General features: G+C 50.8%; 1 protein-coding gene across 2 annotated transcripts in view; it reads right to left on the reverse strand.

Moving 5' to 3' along the window:
• The window catches only part of RNF213 (ring finger protein 213), a 98403-nt gene that overhangs the window by 48990 nt on the left and 24223 nt on the right, over positions 1–25190 (reverse strand). For both annotated transcript variants that reach the window (XM_026483953.4, XM_044378781.3), the window contains exons 12-26: positions 23328–23550; positions 22775–22830; positions 21510–21663; positions 18662–18829; positions 14821–14910; positions 14012–14134; positions 11979–12159; positions 9835–10008; positions 9284–9433; positions 6234–6823; positions 5226–5391; positions 4024–4241; positions 2832–2972; positions 2550–2714; positions 716–1871 (exon numbers count right to left, since the gene is read on the reverse strand). In XM_026483953.4, the coding sequence (XP_026339738.2) occupies positions 716–1871; positions 2550–2714; positions 2832–2972; positions 4024–4241; positions 5226–5391; positions 6234–6823; positions 9284–9433; positions 9835–10008; positions 11979–12159; positions 14012–14134; positions 14821–14910; positions 18662–18829; positions 21510–21663; positions 22775–22830; positions 23328–23550 (3755 nt within the window). The remainder of the gene's footprint in view (positions 1–715; positions 1872–2549; positions 2715–2831; positions 2973–4023; positions 4242–5225; positions 5392–6233; positions 6824–9283; positions 9434–9834; positions 10009–11978; positions 12160–14011; positions 14135–14820; positions 14911–18661; positions 18830–21509; positions 21664–22774; positions 22831–23327; positions 23551–25190) is intronic.

Here is a 25190-nt window from a genome sequence, read left to right on the forward strand (position 1 = left end):
TCTCTCTCTCAAATAAACAAAATCTTAAAAAAATGAAATAAAATAAAATATGGAAATTAGGTGCCAGGGCTGTGGACCAGGAATGAGAGAATCCAGAAAGATTTATCACAAGTCATTTCTCTGTGCAAAATTCAGAACTGTTGCAATGTAACATCATGTTAAAGAACATACTTGTGAGCCCTCAAATTTCCTTGCTGCTGCCTGCTCACTATCCTTGCCATCCCTTGGGATGGATGGCGGCAATCTGAGTCAAAGGACAGTGGCTGTGCCACCTGTGTCCGGGGTGGGGGTGCAGGTTCTCCATGCAGAGAAAGTCATGCAGTTAAGGGTATAAAGTCAATAGAAGGGAAGTCAAGGGGCACCTGTTTCTTCCCAAAGCAATCACACCTGCTCTCAAGACCCACATTAACCCTGAAGTGACCAACGGAGTTTAAAAGAGAGGGAGCTTCAGAGAGGCCTGTGTAAAGGAAGGTGAGTTGGCTCCCTGGACTCACCTGAGCATGAAACCCAGCGAGAAAGTGTGTCCCGTTCCAGCACAGGCCCCGATTTATAGCTTCAGAGGATCAAAACCTCCCTGGGACTCAGTCCTGCCACCCCACCCCACCCTCCCCCCCCTGCAGAGAGCTCCACCTAAGTTGCCCCTGCTGGACAGGGAAGGGCTGTCACATGGTCCCTGGGACCCAAGGGGCCCACCCACCCTAGGAGCTGTCATTACCAACGCCCGCTCGCTTGGAGGCCACGATCCCCACACACATCCGGTCCCGGAACACATCGGCAGCTGATGGTGTGTGCCTGGGGACCTGGAAATGTCGAGCCAGGTAGGCCTGGATGTCCTGGAGGGGCGCCTGGGGGGTGACGAGGACCTTGTACTGGCTGAAGGCTGAGGGCAGGTGGCAATGCTCCCGCTCAGAGTCACAGATCATCACCAGCTGGAAGTCACTGTGGTGAGGCTGCAAGCACAGGCTCAGGAAGAGCGCCTCCACCTGGCAGGCCACCTCGTAGCTCAGCAGGTCCGCGTACAGCAGGCTGTAGACCCCCTGTCCCCGGGAGCGTGGGGTCAGGCAGCGGCGCAGGAGCAGTGCCACCTCCTCAAACGTGGTTCCCGGGGTGCAGAGCAGCACCTCGTCGAAGGTGGGCAGCGGCTGGTGCGGGGTGTGCATGTAGATGGCCAGGGCAGCCGACAGCACCTCAGAGTGGCCACAGACGATGAGGTTGGGCTGGCCGACGTGCAGGCCATTGGGGAGGAGCCGCTCCACAGGACGTCCGCTCATCAAGCCCAGGAAGGCCAGAGAGCGGCCAAGGGTCTCCAGGTCCAGGCAGTGGGGCAGGAAGGCACTCATGCACGCCACTGACTGCTCCATGACGGCCCTCAGCTTGCCCGCCAGGCTGAACTCACGCAGGAGCATCAGCCGCAATCCCTCAACCACTGTCCTCTCATGGTGCCTGGCAGCCTCACCATCGGGCCCCTCAAGGGCCTTTGCGATGTCCGTCGGGGTGCAGTTACCTTTGATGAAGGACAGCATGGTGAGAGCGGCGTTGCTGGGCGTCCGTCTCCTAAGCTCTGTGCTCAAGTACACCAGCTGCTCGGCGGTGTAGTAGTTGAGATAAAAGTGCTTGGCCCGCTTCTCTGCCACGAAGCTCTTCCAGTGGTCCAGGAACTGCTCCATCTGCCTGCTGATGGCCTCCAACAGCTCGGCCACCGGCCCACTGCCCTCGAGCAGGCTTATGGTCTCCAAGCAGAAGTCCATCCGAATGGAGATGCCGTACCGGGGGGTGCAGTACACCTCGGCATGCCAGGCCCTGAACAGCATGTTTCCAGCACAGTAAAGGTTTATGAAGGCTTGGACAAGCCTCTGCACGTTGCAGAACACCTGTGGCAAACGGAACCAGAGGTCATACAATAGTCCAGAATGACACCAACAGAGATATAACTGAAGTACTTGGGTTCACGTCTTTCCACTGGTTCCCCGTGTGGCCTCGAGCACACGGGGTAATCACAGAGGCCTTATTTCCCCATTTACATCATCAGCGTCCCACAGGACTCTCTAATAAGGCTAAAGAATGTCGTCATAAAGTACAAATGGCCTTGAAAGAAAAATCCCGTAACAAAGTTACGTAAATGAATATTCCTTTATCAACATGGTCACTTTTGATTTCGATGAAGACTATCTAAATCTTTAAGTCTTTGCAGGTTCTCGCTGATTTACAGAGTGAGTAAAGCAAGGAGTCTCTTTCTAAGACCTACCCATGGGGTTACCTCCTCTGCAATGCGGAGAACTCAGGACAATTCGGTCTGTGCATCTTAAGAAGGAAGTACCAACCAAAGGGCCTGCTGGAGCTCAGACGTCTCTTCAGGCCAGGACTTGGGGTGACTGCCTTCTGCAGACCTGCTAGCTCCCTGCTCCATGGACTTAAAGCAGAGTGCTTTCTATCAACTCATCCACACTCAAACCCTCCAGACTTTCTCTGGCTACTGGGCACTGAGAGTCCTCTGCCCAAACATGAGCTCATGACATCTGCTTGGCCCCAAGGTCATCATGAACCCTCACCTTGGAAAATACCTCTACTTGAACGTTGCTGTGATCTTTCTTGCCAGACATCAGCATCAATTTGTTCAAAAGCTCCTTGAGGTCTTCCGAAGAGTAGAGTCGCACCTCCTCGTGGCCTCCATGGCTCTCGGGCAGGAGCAACTGTAGAACCGTGTCTGGGGAGATCTATGGAACCATGTACGTTTAGAGGTCATTTTTCTGGAGGCAGAACCCCCCCCCACCCCATTGTGCAGCAGCTTGCACACGCCACTGCCAGCTATGCCAGGAGGCAGGGTGGCTCACCTTTTGGCCATCTGTGGGGGCCCTGATCACATAGATGCCTTTGTCATTGATGGCTGTTGCCAATGACAGGGAAGAGAGTTCTACTGAACCGTGACTTTCCTTCACAGTTTTCAGCCACTCCAAGTTCCTGGCAGAGTCACGCTGTTGGGACAGGAAGTGAAACAGGCCATGGTGTGAGCAACCTTCCTTCTCTTCTTCCTGTGGTTCTTCCATCTCTGCTCCCCACGGGGCAAGCCCCCCATCCCCATCTCCTGCCCACAGGGGAGGCCTTCCTCACCCACTGCCCTCTTGCTATTCCCTTTTGGTCACTGTTCCATGGTGTTGCCCTTTATGTAATGGGCTATCCGTCTGTGTCCCCACCAGTGGCCGCTGCCCTGGCTAGCACATGGGGGCACGTGGACAGAACAGTGGGAGGGCTTCGTGCTGCCGGGCCTCCGGGGGGGGGATGCTAGACAGAGCAGGGCAGTGCGGCCTTACAATCGAAGTGTGTTTCTGGGGACCCCAAGTCCAAATGGAAGTACTTGGAGCAACTACGACAAAGACTTTTTGTTTGGACGTAAGCTTCCAGCAGCAGAAACGGAGCCGCCTCTACTTGGTCCTTCTGTCTCTCCTTTCCTCCCTCACCCTCCAGTGGATCTGGCCGAACATCACCTCTGCGCACCAGCCACATGACACGGTACGGGTCTGCTCAGACCCTGGTGCAAACGGTTTACTTAAACTAACACGTTCGTTCATTTTTCTGATAAAAAATTAATTCACAGTGGTGCCCGGCTGGCTCAGTCGGTAGAGCATGCAATTCTTGATCTCAGGGTCCTGAGTTCAAGCCCCACGTTGGGTGTAGAGATTATTTAAAGAAACTTAATTTATACCAATTGTGGAAAACACGGAAAGTACCAAGAAACATACAGAATTAAGTAACAGCTACCACCATTCAGAAAAAAACACGGGTCATATGTCAGTCTTTTTTCCACGTGTGTTTTGCAATATGGAAGCTGCTCTTTTTTACCTGCAAATTTGAATCCTACTTTCTAATAAGGGAAAGAAAGCGTTTCCACGTATGAAGGACAACTGGTTTGAAACATCATTTCACATGTGCCACACAGCGAGGGTGACTCGTGCTCCTGCCCTCGTGATGCCGAATGAACGTGTGTGCAGCTTCATGTACTCGGATCCAGCCAGAAGGAAGACTTACCAGTTTATGGGGCAGGTGTGGGTCATTCTCCAGAGCCTTCCACAGTTCTTCCAGATGTGTCATGAACGCGTCAAATCCCGCACTTGCATCCAGCTTGTACAGCAGCGACGCATAGCCCTGCATGGCGTCGTGGAAACAGGCCACCCGGTCCACGTCGATGTCATTCTCCCCCGCGGAGATAGAGGCCAGGTCCACAAATACCTTCAGCTCGTTGATGTCTTGGGGCAAGGAGAGACAGGTGAGCACCCTGGAGGCTCCAGGACGATCCCACACTCAGATCTCGGATGCGAACACTAAGGCTATAAATGGATAGTGATGGATTTTTAGGGTCTGATCCACTTTCTGCTTTTAGTACGAATCTGGGGCCATGTTTCTTTTGCTGTTGACGCCACTGGCCAACGCCTGGCCTTACAGAGCATCAGTGACATCCAGATACAGCACGAGGCTTCCGGAAACTTTGTCGTGTATAATCCGCAACACACTGCCGTTGAATACAAAAAGAAATGGGCTCAGCTGGTAAATACTATGTTGACAGTTAACTACAAAGAAATGGAGATAATTCTCTTGGGCTACTTACTAATCAAAGGATGTGCGTCAATGTGGGCCAAGGAGCCCACAGTTGAAAGCACTGAGGCTCCGGATGAGAGACAGCCCCCTGCCCGGCACACCAGTGCTGCTGCTGCCCCTTTCCTGCTTCCTTCACCTGTCTTCCTTAGCTCTCCTCCTCCCCTCCATGCATCCTCTCTGCCAGACACACCTAAGCTACAGGGCAAAAAAGGCTTCCAAGCTCTTGGCCAAAAAAAGAAATGCGCATAACACTAATGAGCTGATGTAAAAAAATCTCTTCTGTGGACAAGACCTTATCTTATTTTCTAGTTAAAATCAGCCAGAAGAAAAAGCTAAAAGGGAACAAGATTTGTAAGAAAACAATAGCCAACTGTTCACAGCAAGCCTCCCAAGTGAGGGCAAAAAGTAACCAAGGAAATAGTTTCTATGCCAGTACTTATGAAATACCGCCCTGATGCATATTCGGCCAACAGCTGATGAGACACGCACTGCGCATCTACCAAAGGGATGCAGACGGCATGTCTGCTCTTTACACGGCACGTGACCAAGGGGAGGGGCTGCCTGCAAGTTTATGAAACCCCCTGTGAGCCATCTCAACACTCCCCAGATTCCCGGCAACCTGTGACCGGCTGTACCTCCGAGAGCCTCCCGGACCCAGCTGATGAACTCCTTGCTCAGGGACAGCTCCCTCAGACACTGGCACCGGGTCTCACTGATGTCCTGCAGCAGCTTGTTGGCATGGATAAGCTGCTTGCTGATCCGCTCCAGCTTCTCATGGCGATATTTGTCAAAGTTGTCAGTCTGTAAGACAGAGCTCTACTGTGGCTGGACCTGGTCCCCTGGAACCCTGTAGTCCAAGCAGCAGCACTGACCATCCCAAAGGCCCTGTCCCCGCCTTTCTTGGACTTGCAGTGGCTAAAGGCAGGTGAATGAAGCTCCTGACCGGGAGGTGGGATGCTAGACCCCCACTGCCGTCTCCCCATCGATCCATAGTAACTACTATTCCTCTGTACCTGGCAGTTTGCGAAGCAACTTACGCAAGAACTCTGCCAGGTGCATATTGTTACTTTTCCTATTTTATGGGTAAAGAAACAAAGGCCCAGAGCAGTGACCTACTCGAGAACATGCTGCTGGGATCCAAGCCTAAGTGTGCATAATTCCAAATTTTGTGCTAAATTTTTATCATCTTCATAAGTGTCTATATCATAACCTAGATCATGGGACACCTTGTAAACGCTCACCTGAAGGAACACAAAACAAAGCATTTGCTTCTTCACCGTAGCAGAGATGGCTTACCGTGTGCCACTCCTTGCCAGCACTAGCAGATGTGAAGGGGGGGGGCAAAACAAATCCCGCTTTTGCCTCTCCAGCCTCTCTCTAACCTGATTAGACCAGATGACTCTTTCCAAATCCCTGGCTTCTGCCCCTTCCCAAATTCTCGACTCTCATGCCAACCTGAGAAAACGCTCACTAGCCAGGAGCACTCACACTATTTATAAACAGATGAAAATGAAGCCCTTGGCATGATCAGGCATCAGGTGAGATGCAAACAAGAACTCCTAGGGGAGGCTCTGGCTTCCAGAACCCAGAGAGCCCATAGGAGCCCCCACCCCCACCCCACGGGTCTCTGGCAAATAACTTACAAAGTTTAACAAAGTGTGCAGAACACTGAAGTCACCGATGAGGCCCAAATTCTCCTTCACCTTCAAGATGACCTTGGCTGAGCTGACAGCCTGGTGCAGGTGATGGTACTCCCTGATCTGCCCAACACGATCTTTGATCCAGTCTCGTTGGTCGCTGGGGTCCAGGGCACACATAATCTGGAGGTCGAAGGTGAGGATGCTGTATTTATTCTCAAAGTCCTTGAAGATGGTGTCGACCTCCTGCAAGGTGATCTCTCCTGACCTCAGATCCTCATACAGTTTCATAAACTTCTCAAAACAAGGGAGATACAGATATTTATACACCTCCTCAGGCTGAAGAATCTGCCTTTCCAGCTCCTCCTCAGGTTCGCTCAGCGCTTCTGCAGCGTCTTCCCAGAAGACCTGGAAGACGTGGCTCTCATTTAGCTGGTCCACCTTTTCAGCAATCTCTTGGCCTTGGGGGCTCAGGTTGTAATGCGTTGTCCTCTTCACGTCCGGGGAGCTGGGTGACAACCTCACTGTCACGGCATCGCTCAGTCTTTTACTGCTGAGATCTTCCAAGTGTCTTTCCGTCATCTCTTCCAGATCCACTTAGAAACCATAAAGGAACGTCAGAAGTCAAAGCTCTACTCGCCACACCATTTTACTTTCCCCATATTTACTGTCCTCACTGCTCATAAGAAAACTCACGTTAACACAGTTGCTGTCATTTTTCCTAAGAACCCATTTGTCTTTCGCCAACCCCCACCCCACTGCCAGCTTGTTCATGAATTTTCACAACAAAGCAAACACAGTCACTTCTGGGCAGGGATGACAGTGTGGACACTGCCCGCTTCACTCCCTCCCCACAGCCTGCACTCCAGGGCCAGAATAGACATGGTCTTGGGAAAGTCATAAGCCGGCAAGGCTGGGGGGAGCAGAAAAGGATATCACAGCCAGAGCAGGCGGGAGACGAAAAGTAGATGTGCAGCAGTGGCCAAGGCCAACCTGGGCCCCAGGGCATGGAACCCACAGTGGGAGGCTGGGAGTCAGCCAGGCTCCTGCCACAGGATCCCCAGCAGCATACACACTGGTCAAACGGCCGCTGGAGGTGGGGAGCTGGTGAGGGAGTGAGGAGGCCTGGCTTGAAAGACTGGAGAAGAGGTCTGACTTTCTTGCCCACCCCATTCTAGATAGCAGGCTAGCCGCCCTTTCCACCCCAGCAAGTGACAGCTGTTAATGTGGCGGGCGTTCTGTGGCCACCAAGCTGGGGACTGCAGGGCTGGCCAGCCCCAGAGAGGACTTAGCGTGTCCACCACAGGACCAGCTGTACCACCCTCAGGGTCTTCCATGGGTTTGCTGGGCCCCCCTCTTCGTACAAAGAATTCCCAGACATATGTGGAAAATCTTTTACACAAAAGACATGAAAACATAGCAACATAAAGGCGACTTAGAGGAAATAGGAAGCTCTGGGAGTAAAAGACAAGGAAAACCTCTAGGGGTGCCTGGGAGACTCAGTCAGCTGAGCTCCAACTCTTGGTTTCAGCTCAGGTCGTGATCTCAGAGTCCTGAGATCCAGCCCTGTGTTGGGCTCCACACTCAGCAGTGAGCCTGCTTGGGATTCTCTCTCTCCCTCTGCTCCTCCCCCTGCTTTCTCCCTCTCAAATAAATGAAAAAAATCCTAAAAAAAAAAAAAAGACAAGGAAGACCTCTAAACCAAAAATGCCAATAATCTCAGAAAAATAAGACACTGCAGTTTTGAAGAACAAGATAGTATAAAAAAGGTCATTCAGAGAAAAAGAAAAGTTGCTCCTGTGAATCAAATATTCATGTGAAGTGAAACAAAAAAAAAAAATGGAAAGGTTGATGATCACGTTGCGGAAATGTCTCCGAAAGCATAGCGGAAACCAAAGAGAAAGGCAACAGAAGAGGAAGTTTAGGGAAGTTCAATGGCCGCCCCAGGAGGTCCGGCACCCAACAACGTGCGTTTCCCTGAGAGAAAAACTAACCACTTAAATAACTCAGAAGAATTGCCCAGGAGTTAAGGACGTGGATTTCTGGACCAGAAAGACCCACCCCATTATGCCCAATACAGTGGACGGAAAACCAACCCTGACCAAGGCACATCACTATGAACTTTCAGAAGAGTGGGGCCAAAAAGATCTGGAGAGCTTCCAGAGAGTAAGCATGTCACACACACAGGATCAGTAGTGAGAATCGCATCTGAATTCTCAACAGCGACTGGGACGGTACAGCAACACATCCAAGATCCTGCAGGATTTCCGCTGTGTAATTCTGCCTGGACCAGCGGTTACCCCAGTGCAAGGGCAGACATCCTCAGATGTGCAAGGATTCCAGATATGTTCCCTCTCTCGGAGCTGAGCAGGGGACAGAGAACTCGTTCCACTAAAACACAGGAGTGAGAGAGAGGGCAATCACGGGGTCTGGGAAATAGATCTAACTGGGGAGAGATGTAAAGGAAACCCCTAGGATGGCGAAGGAACATTCTAGAACTACAGCCCTCCAGTCTGGGGAGAATCTTTCCAGAAGATCTGATTGTTTTGTGAGGAAATCCAGACAGCTGGTGAAGAGCCGGGGTTGAACTGAAAACAAATACACTGAACACAAAGTATAGGAGAAGACAAGAATTTTAACTCCAGAGACAACAAAACTGGTGCAAGAAACACAAAACAATGATGGTCTGTTTCATGGCCTGGTTGTGAACGGTGTATTTACCCAGACATGATCATGGAACGCTGAAGGGCGATCTGATTGAAACCGTGACAGGACCGGGAATGGAGGGAGGCTGAGAGGGGTGCATGTGTGTGCGGGGCCCGGAGAAACAGAGACCTAGCCCTCATGTTCCATGGGGGCTGATGCTTTCGCCTGAACAGTGAAGGGAGTGTCTAAGCGCGCCACGTGGAGGCATGGGGATAAATACCAAAAAGAATAAGGAGGCGCGTTCCAGTCTCCCGAGGCTGCTGTGTGACTCGTGTTTACTGTCTGCTCCTCTGACCCTTTTCCCCCGGGGGCCCATCCCCGTCGTTCATGTTAACTCTGAGGAGTATCACCTTTTACCAGATGTTTCACCTGCTCACACAACGTCAGGAGACTGTCCACACACTTCTTCTCTTTCTTCAGAAATTTCAGCTCATCCTTTCTCCAGTCCAGCACTTCCTTTATGTTGTGCTTTTCCTCTTGGGGTAAAAGACCTTTTCTCTCTGGAAGAAAAAAGTAGCCCAATAGAACAAACAAGCAGAGCATTTTCCGTGGCAACCGCCTCCCCCACATCCCTTTCAGGATGCTCCATGTTCACAGCTACAGGGAGGGACGTGGGCGGCCGCGTGCTACGAGCTTGGCCATGTGGAGAGAGACAGGGCGGGTCTTACTGGATCACCATTTTATCATCTTCCCACTGTTTTCTGGAGGATTAGACACCATCTGATCCCCTCTCTACTTACTGACAGGAAGGGCCACTCATCATAAAGATGACGGAGATGCCCTCTACAAAGTACACGGGCAAGCGCAGTCATCGCCCACTGACCTGAAGCCCAGACCCACTAGACGGGCAAGCGCAGTCATCGCCCACTGACCTGAAGCCCAGACCCACTCGGATCCTTACTTGTCTGCCAGATGTCCAGAAACCGATCCGTGTGCTTTGTGATGAGCTCCAGTTGTCCAACTAAAATGGTGCCATTCAGGAGGTCCTCACTGACTTTCGTGAACACAGAGTCGGCAGTAGCCAACAGCCTCTTGCTGTCCTCAGTGACATTGGCTAATATCTTCTCATCGGTTCCTGGTCAGGTGGAGAACAGAGTTAAAACAGCAGGTGCCCGCTTCTCCCCCCGACTCTGCAAAGCACAGGCTGTCCCCAACAGCCTCCTTGTTCTGCCCCACTTCCACACAAGTGAAGGTCACTCTACGTCTCCAGACATGCTTCTCCCTTCACTCGATTCTGCTTTTGCCGGAAAGACTTCCCAAATGAGCTTGTTCATGAAGAGGACTCCTCCCATGGTAGGCATCAGCCAGGAGAGCCACGTTGCTCAGGGTTTTAGAACCTGGGCCCCCTTCAGCATGCTGAATATCATTCTTAAACCTCTACATGCCCCCATCTTGAGAATCGGTGCAGGGGAAGAGTGGCTGCACTCGCACCCAGCAAGGGTGACCCAGACAGTTTTAAGGGGATGTTTTCACAGCACATGGAAACACAGAAACATCCATGTTAGGATTTGATTCTCTGCACATCTTGGCTCTCTTGCAAAATTTTGAAATTAAATTTTAAGATCAATCTAGAGAACAGAATTTTTAAATCTATTTAGTTCAACTACCAGCAGATTTCCCTCCCAGTAATTTTAGGGTTGTACGGCATGATGAGAAGACCAAATTTCTCTGTGCCATTAAAGGCACATGCAGCAGCTTTGGTCATAATTGCAAATTCTTGGAAGCACCGAGATGTCCTTCAGTAGGTGAATGGACAAACTATGGTCCATCCAGACGATGGAATATTATTTGGTGATAAAAACAAAGGCGCTTTGAGCCACGAAAAGACATAGAAGAACCTTAAATGCATATCACTAACTGAAAGAAGCCCATCTGAAGAGGCCACAGGCCATATGACTCCAACCGGAGGACATTCTGGGAAAGGCAGAGCGACAGGGAGGCGTGGGAGAGGGGTGAACAGGTGCAGCGTGGGGCATTTTTAAGGCAGCGAGACTATTCTGTAGGACATCATAAGGGTGGACACACATCATAAGTTTGTCCAAACCCACGGAGTGTACAACACCAAGTGTGAACCCTAACACAAACTGTGGACTTTAGTTAATGATCATGTGTTAATACTGGCTCATCGGTTATAACCGATGTCCCACACCACAGCAAGACCTTACTAGCAGGGGAAACTGTGTTTCGGGGACAGGGAGGTACAGGTATGTGAACTCTGTACATTCTGCTCAATTTTCCTGTAAACTTACAGCTGCTCAAAAAGTGTCTATTAATTTTAAAAAACACAAATGTAATCTTTTCAAGCGAGCAGCTTTCAATAATGTACGTAAAAATCCCACATCCATGATCTTATTTTAGTCCCACAACACTCACGTGCAAGGAACTCAGCTTTTCTTTGGCTGTCCCTGTCATCTGATGGAACAGAGACTCCAAATCATCTCAGTGAGATTTTTAGTTCCATATCCAGTGCTTTCCCACTAAATCTGAATCGGACGACTTACACACAAATCTGAATATAATGTTTTTGGGGCAATACATATCTCCCGCTCTTTGATCACAAAATACTTGGCGGGGGAGGTGCAGGGGTGGGGGTGGAAGAAATAGACGGTATTTAGCCTTTGGTCAAAAGTTGCCAATATTGGATTGGACATTGACGCTGATCTCAGAATAACAGAGAGCGGTTTCTACAGCCAGACACATGTGGGTTTGAATTTTAGTCCTTAATACTGATCCCCGAGACCCTGGGTAAGTCACATTACACCCCCATCTGAAGAACAGGGATCTTTCAGGACTGTGTCAGGGAACCTATGTTGGCACGGGAGCTGGGGCACGGCCAGGATTCGGGGAAGGTGGCTTTCGGGGTTAGTTCTTATTCACAGTATAGGATATCCTGAATTCCCCAGGTTCCCCCAACCAGTCTGGTTCCTATGTCGAACATCAACACATGCTAATGGAGTATCGGGTCAAACAGTCTGCCCCCCACCCTGGGGGTCGGGCAGACACAGCGGACGTGGCAGGCGTTCCCAGCACCCCCCACAGACGTACCGCACAATTTGAAGAGATGCTTGATGTCGGGCCACGTGAGCAGGTGCTTTAAAACCTCATCCAGGTCATCCACAGCCTCCCCATTGTTTCTCGGCCAGGACTTCATGATCACCGCCGACACAAGAGTGCCAAATTTCCGCAGGTCGTGAGGAGAGATTTTCTCAAGAATACTGGTCTGAGACTATAAGACAATGAGCAAGGGGAGAGAGATGGAGGAGGTTTTTCTTATTGGTTTGCTTTTGAATAATGTAGTACATCTCTCATCCAGCAGCACTCCGGAAATGCGTCGTGACTAGTTTAAGAGAGTCTCATAAAAAAGCAAGGAATAAAATACTTCACTTTTTCAAGACATTTTTGTTTCCTGTGTACTGACTCCACATACGTGACGAGCGGCCGAGACGTGGAGCCGCGCACACACAGGCACACCGCCTCTCTTCTGGCTCACCCTCACTTTCTATGTTTTTCCTGGACTTACCACAAAAAAGCACCAAGCACAGTACGCGTAAACCATCGGTACACGTGAACTCCGTCGTACATCCCAACGCTACGCTGTCATTCTTTCAGAGCCTCCCTACGCACAGCACAAATATTTCAATTCTCCTTCCGATTCCCCACCGAGAGATAAAATGCCTCCCCTTCGTCAGGTTCAAAGTCTGTACAAAAAGATTCAGTAACCCATAAAAAAAAGGGGGGGGTCACTTTACAAGAGATACTTCTCGATATCGAGAAGGAAAAAAACAAAGCCTCCACCAGGAACGTAAGGATTACACACCAAGTAGGATTTATCCAGGGAGGCGAGGCTGGTTTAACGTAAAGAATTTGTTAACGCGGGGCGCCTGGGGGCTCAGCCGGCAGATGGTCTGCCTTCGGCTCAGGTCATGATCTCGGGGTGCTGGGATCGAGTCCTGCCTAGGGCTCCCTGCTCACTGGGGGAAGGGGGTCTGCTTCTCCCTCTCCCTCTGCCCCCCCCCCCCCCCGCGTGCAAGCAAGCGCGCTCTCTCAGAAATGAATAAACAAAATCTTAAAAAAAAAAAAAAAAAGGAAAGTATTTGTGAAGGTGATACATGATATCCAAGGAAAAGAGAAAAAAAAAAATCCACAGGATCATCTGCGGAGACGCAGAAGCCTCTCCGACAACACGGCAGCCACTTCGGGTAAAATCCCCGACGAAGCAGGAACAGAAGGACGGCGTCGTGCTGAGAGGCTTCCGTGAAAAGCCCCCGCTAACGACGCGCTCACGGTGAAGGACCGCAGGCGTCCTCCTGAGAGGAGGAGCGACACAAGGACATCCGCACCGGGCTTCGAATCAGACCAGCGAGCAAGAAACACACACACACACACACAATCAGACCAGCGAGCAAGAAACACACACACACACCTGGATCGGAAAGGAAGAAGTGCAACGACTTCCATCGACTATGACCGGATTTTATGACTAGAAACCCCTAGAGCGCAAGTGTGCCGTCCACGCACGCGCCCGTCCACGCACGCGCCCGTCCACGCACGCGCCCGTCCACGCACGCGCCCGTCCACGCACGCGCCCGTCCACGCACGCGCCCGTCCACGCACGCGCACACAGGCACAGTCGGAGGCTGTTCTAAGAGGCCGCGCGGGCCCACTCTTCCCATTTTGCAGAGGAGGCCCTAAGTGAGCTGACAGAATCTTTTCAACGGAGTTCCGTCGGCCTGTGGCCGTCCCTCCACACGGCGCCGGCGGGGACACAGGCCGGCAGCACTGGTCCGCACACACAGCAGCGCGCTCCGCATGGCTCCCTCCAAGCTCACCCGCGAGCGCCTGGGATTGACGGCGCGTTACCTGTAGCAGCGGGAAGCTGGGGGGCATCGCAGGGAGGCGGTCAGGGGCACCGAATTTCAGAACCCTTCCCCTAGGCCGGGAGGCGGATGCCCCGTGCCCACGGCCTCCCTGGCAGCGGGGCCCGGGACCGGCAGGGCTCAGCACCTGGCCCCCAGCTCGTGATGTCAGAAGACCGCCGTGACCCCGCGCCCGTTTCCCGAGCCGGAGGGATGGTTCACCTGGCTGACTGAGCTCACGGCTTCAATGGCACACTTCTCGAAGCATTTAGACACACTGTCTTCTAGGCCCGTGGCATCCCAGTGGGGGCTGCAGAAGGCGGAGATCTGGAAGAGAGGCTTCTCCTGCAAGAACAGTGAGCGCTTTGGGGGCTGCCCTCGAACACTCCGGGCACTGACCACATTGTTGTCCACTTTCCGTTATTTCTACTTTCCCCACACTGCAGCGGGTCCCCATTATTCCACCTTCTCCCTGCACTGACCGTGTCCCCCGGCCCCTCTAACTGTAGCCATTACACGAACAACACTCCAATTCAGAGTCTCCCTTCCCACGTTGCAGAAAAGGCAGCCAGCCCCCCAGCTTGCAAAAACAGGTAAATTTTGGAACATAAATGATTTCCCCTTCTAGTTCCCTAAAAAGCGTCATTTAATAGTTACATATAAATATCTCTTATCATGTAAAAACAAACCCTAATTTTCCTAGGGTCACAAGCTTTAAAAAGGAAGAACACTTCATCTTTCCCACATGTCCTCATTTGTCGCTGGGTTTAGTAAAGCTTCTATCACCAACAGGCCACACGGAGCTACTGCATATGGGGGGGGCTATGTCTTCCCTGGTGGCAAGACCTCGTTCCCTTCTTCTTCACTGGAATATCGTCTATGGTCAAACCGGTAAGACTGGATCAAAACTGCAAGGTCATACTCTCCGTTCAAGGGCTATCCGTTCAAATGCACCATTCTATCTGTAGGGTGTTACAAATGGTCTGGCTTCATCAACATGCCCCCCAAAAGAACATCCCACGTTCTGGTACCTCTTTGATTCTCCCTTCCAAGTCCCCCATCAAGGACTCCTTCCAGCCGTACTCCACGGGGAAGTTTATTTCCACCAGCCGCCTCCACACCTGCAAAGCCCACATGTCAGTGACAGCCACAGTGACAACTAAGTGACATGATGAATTCTGTGAAAAAGGAGACTATTATGGCAGTTCCAGGGGCAATGAGCACCTGTCTTTGTCCCTGGTGACCTGTGTCAGTGGCGAGTCAGAGCCACCCACCCCAGCCTTTGAAAAGGAAGGGCCCTGACAGGACCAGGCAACCAGGATGTTCTTCCACCGTGTAACTGGTTTTTATTCTGAAAATATTTCTCTCCCTTGCTTTATTTTAAAAACCTCTGAACATACAAAAAAAAAAAAAGTTGCAAGAATGGCCCAATGACACCCATACTTCTTCAACTGGATTCCCCAGGTGTTAATACTCAACTGCTTTCTCTCTTTTGTGCCCTCCCTATAAGAAGCATTTACTCTGCAGAACCACTGGAAGAGAAGTCACGGGTACCACACCATGTGGCCCTGAAATACCTGGGCAGGCATCTCCGAACACCGTGGCCCTTCTGCTGCATGACCACAATGTAAGTGTCACACTCAGGGCACTTCATGTTGGCAGGACCCAGGCCTCTGATGGGGGGCACTGTCAACACTTTGCTGTCCTGTAGACTGTGTCTCGACCTGATCTGGCTCATAATTCTCCTAGGAGGAGATCCAGATTTAATTTTTTTGGCGGGAACACTATGAAGTTGAGCCATATTGGAAATGTATTTTTCAGGCAGGGTCGAGAATCAGCACCTTCCCACGGCTCACCTGAGATCCCAGGAGTGCTGTCACATCAGAGACTTACACAAGGAAGCCATGAGACCCCTGCCCCGTCAGGGCTGATGGCCAGCTCTGTGGGATTTCTCCACAGCATTCTTTTCTCCTTTGCATTAAATGGTCATCTGTGGTGGGCTACGCTAGATATCCTTTCTTCACACTCGTATGCACTGAGTTCAGCACCCATGGATGGGTCTTGCTGAGTCCATTACTAATGCCGTCTTACAGAATCAAGGGTGTTTTGGTTTGGTTTGGTTTTTTAAGTAGGCTCCACACCCAGTGCGGGGCTTGAACTCACAACCCTGACATAGAGAGTCACTTGCTCTACCAACTGAGCCAGTCAGGTGCATTCTTCATTAAAAAAAAAAAAAAAGGACAGACGGTTAAGCATCTGACCCTTGATTTTGGCTCAGGTCATGACCTCAGGATCATGAAATCAAGGTTTGAGTCAGGCTCCATGCTGGATGTGGAGCCTGTTTAAAAAAAAAAGAAAAAGCTTTTCTTTCTCCCCTGCCCCCCTTTTTTCTGTAAACATGTTTCAAGTATCTGACTTATAATCCAGTCCTGGTGTTACTCCTTTGTATGATCAAATGACTTTCAATGTATAGAAATACTGCAAAGATAAGACAGAGTTCGCATGTATGCCCAAGCCAACTTCCCCTAAAGTTCATGCCTGCCTTGGCCTCAGTAGGGCTGCCGAAGCCAGGAAGCAGGCATCGCTAGAGCAGCATGAACTACAGACGCAGCCCTTCTCCATCCCAGGGTCCACTCTAGGATGCCGGCCCGCCATCAGTCCTGTTCCCACCACTGGTCTCAGGCTGGCGCTGCAGTCTTCGTGCCATCTCTGGAACCTGCTGTCCTTCCAGAAGCATAGGTCTCTTCGTGGGGATGGTATTTAGAAGCCATGCTTGGGGCTCCCACTGTGCTCCCGGCCTGGCCGTCCTGATTTCTAGGCCCTTCAGCGGAGAGAGCTGGGGCCACTACAGCTTTTTGGGTCACGAGTTCACACCAACAGCACTGGCCCCTTGCGCTTTGCCGCATCTCCCTTCACGGTGAGAAAGAACTCCGGCTCCCAACAGCGTCAACCCCTGTGCCATTTGCTCCATCTTAACGGGACACACAGATCACTCCAGAAGTGCAATGTCCATTCCAACACCAACCACAAAGTTTCTAAAGAAAGTTCGAGGCTCATGTGCGTTTTCTTCACTTTGACCTCAGACTCGGTCCCTCCGAGGGTCAGTGCTAGAAGTTCTGTGCTCCAGGTATTTGGATTCATGATCTTTTCCCCTACGTGTGGAGAAGTGGCAAGTCTGAGATAGAGCGAGGGTCATCAGCTCTGTTGACGTATGGTCTCAGCTGTGTGATTTTATAACCATTAAACCGTTAAAGTGTCCCTGGAAGGCAATATCCTGTTGAAATGTGGTGAAACGAGCCATTTGGTTGGGTTGCTCGTCTCACCTTCCATGGTGGTGTCCTGGTGGCTAGCTAACCGTCTTCAAGAACACGGCTGGGTTCGCCCGGGTAGCTCTGAGGCTGCGCGGAACAATGGGGAGAGCCTGGGTCCACTCACCGCATATCCCCCCAAACCGTGGTTGCCTCCTCCACGAGACAGGGGTGACAGCAACACCAGCCTCAGAGGGGGCGCTCAATTACATTTTAATTAATCTTATTATTTCACCATTACTACTGCATTTAACTGAGGCTCATCCTCTCGTGTCAATGGACCAAAAGCCATCCTGAACTCATTTTTGGTGGATTATACCATTTGGAATCTTGACATAACATTTAATGATTCAGTAATTATAACTCAATTATTCAATCATTTTTTTTTTTGGTAGATTTAACTCTTAGTCTGAAATTTTACAGAGCAATTACAGAAGGCTTTCCTGATACTTTAAGAGTCAAAAGCTGAAATTTGCAACTTTTATCTTTTTCGGGGGGATTTTTTTGCCATATTTTAGTCTATTCTACGTGAGGGACCAACACGTGCAGCCACTTTCTATCTTGATGGAGACAGGCACTGATGTTGAGGCTAGGTCTGATCAGGAGGCTGAGAAGAATCTGGGAATGAGCCGTGAGCCACAGACACTGGTCGTACCACCCCAGGCAGACGCGGGAAGGAAAACCACGCGTTGCTCCAGGGTGGGAGTATGGAACCAGCCACTCCACCTACACGCTGCTGACTCGCTGGCCGCCAGCCAGGAGAACCTGCAGCCTCTGAGAATCGTAAGTTTTTCTTGGCCAATGTTCTCCTTTCGGGCATTTTCCTCAGTGCGATCGCCTCTCTAGTTTTGGGGGGAACAAGAAAGGAAACGGACAAGATGCGTAGACAACCCTGCAGGACCTAACCCAGTCCCATAAAGCCAGAGGTGTCATGTTGCACATTGACAGGATTGCCAAAAATCTCATGTCAAGCATAGAGATAATTCTAAGTGGGTTTCGTGGTCTCCCCAGCACCCTGGAAGCTCAAATGGTAGACCCTTCACAACTTATAGGAAGTAGGAAAAAGAAATTAGGCATTAGGATAAAAAACAGGAGAGGACGTAAAGCACCCCCAACCTTCACATCCCTTTCCCACCCTTCCATCTCCGAGCAACTTGTCCGCTCCCACTCAGGTGACCCCCATGGGCCAGATCCCACAGTGGTCCCCGTCCCCCGCGACTCATCCAGCCTTGTTCTGGAAACCTTCCAGCCTTTCTGAGGCTGATTTCTTTCTCCTTTGACTTCAGAAATCCTTCTGCCCAGTTTGCCCTTCAAGTACCTGTTGCCTCCACTGTTCCCTGACATTTCCAGCCATAACTACCTCCCACCATCCATGCTCAAACAAAGCCCAAAGGCCCCTCACTACAGGCCCCATGTCCCCGCACTTCCCATGGGGACTGTCATGGGGGGCCAGCGCCACCAACACTGGGCTCTCTGTCCTGCAGATGGAGCACTGGCCCGGGACCAGCATGTCACATGCCTGCTCAGACCCCTCTGGGCAGTGTCTCGGCCCAGCAGCACTTACCTTGATTTCCTCCTCGTATCTGAACATGACGGGTGACAAGTAGGTACACCAAAAGATGCTCTTCTGAAAAATGCCCCGGAGCCAAGCTCTGGTCCCAGTGACTGTCTGCTGGTATACTGTTTGCACAGAATTCTTCCTGGCTTCCGTTCTCGGCCCTTCAGCTGAATCCTGCAGCAGGAGAGAGGGAGGGTGTAATGGTCCCTGAGCTGTGACTCAGACTATTCTGGAGACACCACTCCCCTTCCTGACCCACAGCAGGCGCTCGAGAACAGCAACCTCTGAGTCACACGAGTGCGTTCAGCACACCCACCTTGCCAGGGCCTGCATTTCAAGGCACTTCAATTTCCTTGGACTCTGGGTTTGCTCTGAGAGCTGACAGCTCAGGCAAAGTGGAGGGGGGCGGAGAAGGACAAGCATTTTGCCCCCATGAACTGCCCCAGCACAGGGGACCCCACCTTACCAACAAGCAGATCATGCTAGCCCAGGCCACACCAGCCCACCTTCTACAGACTGGCTGGGAAAGGATGCGCCCCAATCTTAGAGCCTCCAATAGCTCAGAGACACCCCCCCCCCCGCTGTGCACCATGCAAACCCCTGCTCCTTGGCCACAGAATCAGCCCACCGTGGGCCAGAGGTAAACCCAAGGCCCCTCCCATCCGTGCTTTCTTCCCATGAGGCTTCCCCTACTCCCTCTCTCCCTCCAAAAAATCTGTGTTCCCTGGGGTCGCGGGCCCTGGCAGTGCCTCCCCACCATAGCAGAAGCACAGCTGCACAAGCGCAGGCGTCAGAACCCCCACCTCTGCAGCGGCTGCTCCCTGAGGCCCTGGGAGGGTCTTCCCAGCTCTGTGCTAGCATGTGTTCTTCAACGGAGTCCCTCAAGTTAGAAGTGTCAGGACCCATAACTGGATCGGCTGCCACTCCTCCCTCCGGCGATGCTCCCTGAGAACCACCACATGCCCTCCCTCCTGCCTGGTGGCCAAGCAGATGCTGCAGGAGAGCGGGCAACAATCCACAGACAGACAGGCAAGCATCTGGTTGTTAACCACAGTAGGTGCCAAGTAGGGAAAGTACGAGGTAGTCTCAACGCACACGAAGGGGACGGAACCCAGCCTGGGGCAGGAGGGGGCTCTGTCCCTAAAGATGCGGAGGCACCAGATGCGTGGGAGGGTGGGTGTGCCAGGCCAGCACGCCAGATCAGGGGATGGCAAGAGGTGGCGACGGTTCTTAGCTGAAAATTGGACATCTCAGCTCTTGCCTAAAATCTCCAAATAGCACAGCACCTTCTAGAACAATCCAGAAGCTTCAGCATGGTGTGCCTTCCCTGTGATCTGGCCTCATCTGGACTTGGCCCCTTTCCTGCTGCACTCTGTTCCTTGCAGGCCCTCGGGAGCGGCAACGTTCCTCCTCTCTGACCCGGTGGGGGCTGTTTCCTCTTCACAGGAACGTGAGTCCTGCCCTTGGTTCCCAGGGCACCTTATCGACTCTCCAGCTTACTGTCTGTCCCCTGTGCTGCAGTTACGTGTTCACTGGGTGGCCCCCCCAGAGACCTCACTGCGGGGAGGGCCTTTGTCACTCCCATCCCAGTGTCCCCTGCACCCGGCACAGAGAATCTAGGCTGGACGCCTCGCATGTGTGCTCCCTGCTTTTCTCCATCTGGTGTCCTGCCAGTCCAGTTAACCCTCTGTGTCAGGACCCACCCAGAAGCTGGCTGAAAACTCATCATACACTTTCACTGAATTTTAGTTTTGCAAACCTTTTTGTTTTTATGCCGTGGGTAAAGTATTTTTACCGTGATGTAGATTACTCAGGTCTGGGGTTCCAACCTATGTTTAAGACTTTCTTCTGCAGGGAAATATACCCTAGAAGACTGACAAATTTCCTAAACAAGTTTATTTGGAAGTGGGCACCTGCCTGTGATGGTTTAAATGGCACCTGCTTCATAAAAAGCAATCATCTTACCAATAATAGTTATTTTAAAATGGTCTTTGGTATTTTAAAGAAGAAAAGTGAAAGGAATAAACTTAAAACATATACTGAATTCTATCACTAACGTCCCAGTTCTGAACCATAATACAGTGAACAAAAAATTGGTCATCTAAATATAAAATCTCCTGTCATCTTCAAATTGAAGCCCATAAACTCAAGCGTGCGAAGAGCACAGGACACGAAGCGAGAGCTGCTGTGAGCAGCAACGGGCCTGCGTCTCAGAGACACAGTGTTGGGTGAAGCAAGCAGACACAAAACGCAGAAAGTGCAAAGACAGGCAAAACTCATGTTCGGTGCTAGAGGAGACAGAAGGCCGTTCCCTCTGGGAGGGGTGCAGAGGGAGCAGAGGGAGAGGGCACAGGGCGCTGGTGTCTCCCGACAGCTTGATTCGGGAGGCAACACAAGGGCGTGCCCCTGCATGGAAGGCCCTGAGGTGTGCCCTTGGGACGTGTGGACTTGGCTGCTGTATTTAAAGACTGGTGTGCAGGAGACGAGGTCACGTGGGAACAACCGTGCATGGACACACCCTTTGGGCACATATTTAGGGTACCTTGCCTGACTTCCCAGCCACCTGCACTGCTATTTAATTAACTCATTCAGCTGATGTTCTGTACTTTGACCCCTCTCTGCCTCCAACAGAAGCCCTAGGAGGGCAAGGGTACAGACTTGCTCACCAAAACATCCTCAACGCATGGAACAGACCCCAGCATGGGGCAGGTGCCCAACAAATATTTGAGGAGGGAATCAGCCACTCTGTGTCCCTCTAGCAATCCTAGAAACCAGCCGACCTCCGTTCTGAAGTGAGGCCACTGGAAATTCCATAGTTATTGTGGGTGCGATGTGGTGTGTGTGCTCCACTTACCACTAGAGGCTTAAGTGTAATAATTCTGCAAACAATCTCAGCAGATAAGGCAGGCAGCTCATAAAACTTTTGGTCTTTTGTGATTCTGCAGATAGTTTCATGAAGTTTCAGGCACACAGTCAAGTAGGACTGTATCAAGGGCTCTTCAAGAATCCTACCCCGCAAAGAGTTAAGAGAGATCATTGAAGTAATTTAGGAGAAATGAGAAAATAGTACCCATTATCCATGATGAGTTCCTCCCTTCAAAATACCTAGGAGTAAGGCATGGTTTTGATCCCATATTGGTTAACATTGGGAACACTTCAATAGATCCTGAACTTACAATTAAGATAAAAGGAAACAAAGTCCTTTTGGTTTGCCTCCATGGTCTGAACTGCTTTAACAAAAGCAAGTGAAGCTGTTCCCAAGTATAGTCCCTTATTTGGGAAAAAAAAAAAAAAAAAAAAAGCTAGGGTTGTATATCACGGAAGATTAAGACACTACATAAATTTGAAAAAAAATTCAGAACGATCCAGGGAGGGAGGGGAGATGGCGAAAAGTGCTAGAAAGGGCACCGTGCGTGGAGAACAGGTCTCGCATTCCCCGGCTGGCACTCGGCCGGAGCCGGCGGGAGCCGACCAGAGCGTGGTGTGGCAGGTGGTGGGAGAAAGGCACTGTGGGGTGCTTCTGTGACGGACCCTGGGGGGGGGGTCTTAAAGCCGCCGGGGCTTGACGTTAGCAGAGATCTGACGCCCCCACCACCATCCTGAACACCCTAAGAATTCAGGTGAGGCGACAGGGGAAGAGCGCTAAGAATCTCAGGAAACACCTGTCAGCCACCTTTGTGTTTCTCTGGTTCTGCATTCTGCTGTATCGTGCCCCTTCGGGGGTCAAGGTCATACAAGTCTGTAGGAGCAAATGACTTCAGATACGTAAACCTACATTTGACTTTTATTTTCAACCGGCCTGACTTGCAAAAAACATACAAAGACCAACGGTAAAGAAACGCAGAACACAAGCATGAATATGCAATATGGTGATCGTTTTAAAAATAAATGGAAGAAAATGTATAGGAAAAAAGACCAGATGGAAATAAACCAAAATCCCAGCAGCTGATATCAATTATTTTCCCTTCAAACCAAACCAAACCAGGAAGTTAATAGCTCAAAAAGGAGGTGGGATATATATTGAGGACCTTCTGATTTCAACAGCAAATACGGGACACTGCCAGTCAATGGGGGGTCACCCTGTGCAAGACAGAGGCTGCATTTCACTTTTCTACTTACTTGTCCTGAAAAATATCCAGGAGGTGCAACAGCATTTGAAACAGTTCCACAATGATCTGGGGCAGTGAAGAGAAAAGATAGGAAAGAGTTAATCATGACGCCACCATCTTTCTGAAAACAGAACTGATAAAAAAACAATCTAAATAAGGCAAAACGATGGATTCTTTTCTTTCTACAAATGAGTTTAAAGGTGCTCAAGAACCAAGCTTACATCTCACAAATAAAATTCAGGATTTAAGATTATAATGTTTTTTGCACCCCATGAAATGGGAAAGGAGAGAGCAGCTATGTGGACCCTGCCCGGACCGCCCACAAGCCAACACACACACACACACACCGCCTGACCAACCGGGGCCCCGCCCCAGAGTAATGGCAAGCAGAGCAGCCCTGGAGCCCTAAGAAACAGCCGCTCCACCACGTCTCTCTGGCTTCTAAGTGCTTCACCTTCTCAGGATTTCAGAAAAAAGGAATCACAGACCCCGAATGTCTAGTTTCTGATCTGCTCTTGCTAAGCAAGGACTCGAGAGCCTGTTCCGGACAACAGACAACAGACCTCCAGGTTCCTGCTGAGGACTTCTGTAAACGCTTGCAGCCGGTGGCAAGTCCCTAGAAGGCAGTCCAGGACACGAGCAGGGAAGTCACTCAGATAGTCCGTGAGGTTCTTCATATAGGAAACCAAGTTGCTCAGAGGCACCAGACTGAACCAGGACCGGAACAGACACTCATCGACCTTCAGCAAATGGCTCTGCTCTCCCATGAGATGAACTAGCTGTGTCCTGCATAAGGGACACCAGGGACAGAAGGGCAACCGTGGGGTCAGCACGCAGACGGAGTGAAGGTAAATACAGTTGGGTTACAAGAGACCTATACAGTTCAAACTTTTAAAAATAATTGAATCAAATGAAAAGCAAGCAATAACATTAAGGATTCCCCAAAATGGATGAACCTTGAGGACACGATGCTGAGTGAAGCCAGCTGGTGGCGCGAGGACAGACGCTCTGACTCCACTTCTGTGAGATCCCTAGTGTGCGCGCATTCAGAGACAGAAAGTAGGACGGTGCTTCCCCGGGGGTGGGGGTACGGGGAAACAGAGGTGCCGCTTAATGCAGACAGAGTTTCAGTTTGAAAACCTCTGGGACAGAGGTGGCCCACCAACGCTGGGGTGCTGGATGCCGCCGAACTCCACACCGAAAACGGGGAAGAGGGCGGATTATATGATGTGTGTATTTTACGACAGCAAAGACCTTCAGTAAGAATCAAGCACTCTTTCCAGCTTTAGTGAGATATCACTGACATCTAACGTCGTGTAAGCTCAACGCGTACGATGGGTTGATGTCACTGGAGGATTAGCTCGTGCCAGCGCCGTGTCACATGACCCCCATCCCTCTCTTGTGTTAACCACATTTAAGACCTACTCCCTCCACAGCTGGGAAGTCTATCATACGGCATTCCTAACTATAGTCACCACGCTGCATATTAGAGTCCCAGAACTTACTCTTCCTCTAGCTGGAGATTTGTACAATGACCAACATCTCCCGATTCCCCCAGCAGCCTCCACCCTACTCTGTGTTCCTAGGACTTTGACATTTTTAGATTCCACACAAGTGCTGTTGTGCATATCATATTCCCGCGCGTGTGTGTGTGCGCGCGCATCTCACATCTTTGTTGTCCATTCATCCGTCAGGGGGCACTCGGTGGTCTCCATGTCTTGGCTATCGTGAATAATGCTGCAGTGACCATGGGGCCACATGTATGCCTTTGAGATACCGATTTCATTTCCTTGGGATACACGCCCACAAAAGGGACCACTGGTTCACAGGGCGGTTCCGCCGTTAACTTTCTGAGGAACCTCCATACTGATTTCCATACTGGCTGCAATGATCTTGAATTAAGCATTTCGATGAGCAACTAAGTGAATGCTCCAGATCACACAGTCCGAGTGAGCCCAGTGAAGGTCCTTAAATTATGCTGATTCTGTGACATCGTACTGCAGACCCCAAAAGATGACAGCTGGAGAATAAATAAAGCGAGGTGCCACGGAGGTCACAGGGGTACGAAGGCCACATGGATGAAGGTTCGTGGCATAGTAAAGGCCACGTCTGCCTGAAAGACAGGATCTTTAAGACCAAGGCTGGTGTCTGCCATTCTCCATTGTTAACAACTAAGTTTCTTCCAGACTGTTTGTACACCCCTGAAGGGTCCTTAAAACATATGCGATGATATAAATAATCTTAACTGGGCTTTAACTTCTAAACGTTCCAATAAGAGTGAAGGAGCAACCCCTTAATTGAGCTGTTTTAACCTCTAAGAACCGGGGCAGGAGTGCACTGGGTTGGTAGGTGGGTGGGAGCAGGTGAGACTTGGAATCCTTTCTCTGACACAAGACAACATGAACGGGGGGTGTTGTGCTTGCAAC

This window comes from Ursus arctos, unplaced genomic scaffold (genome assembly GCF_023065955.2).
Source record: "Ursus arctos isolate Adak ecotype North America unplaced genomic scaffold, UrsArc2.0 scaffold_24, whole genome shotgun sequence".
NCBI lineage: Eukaryota > Metazoa > Chordata > Mammalia > Carnivora > Ursidae > Ursus > Ursus arctos.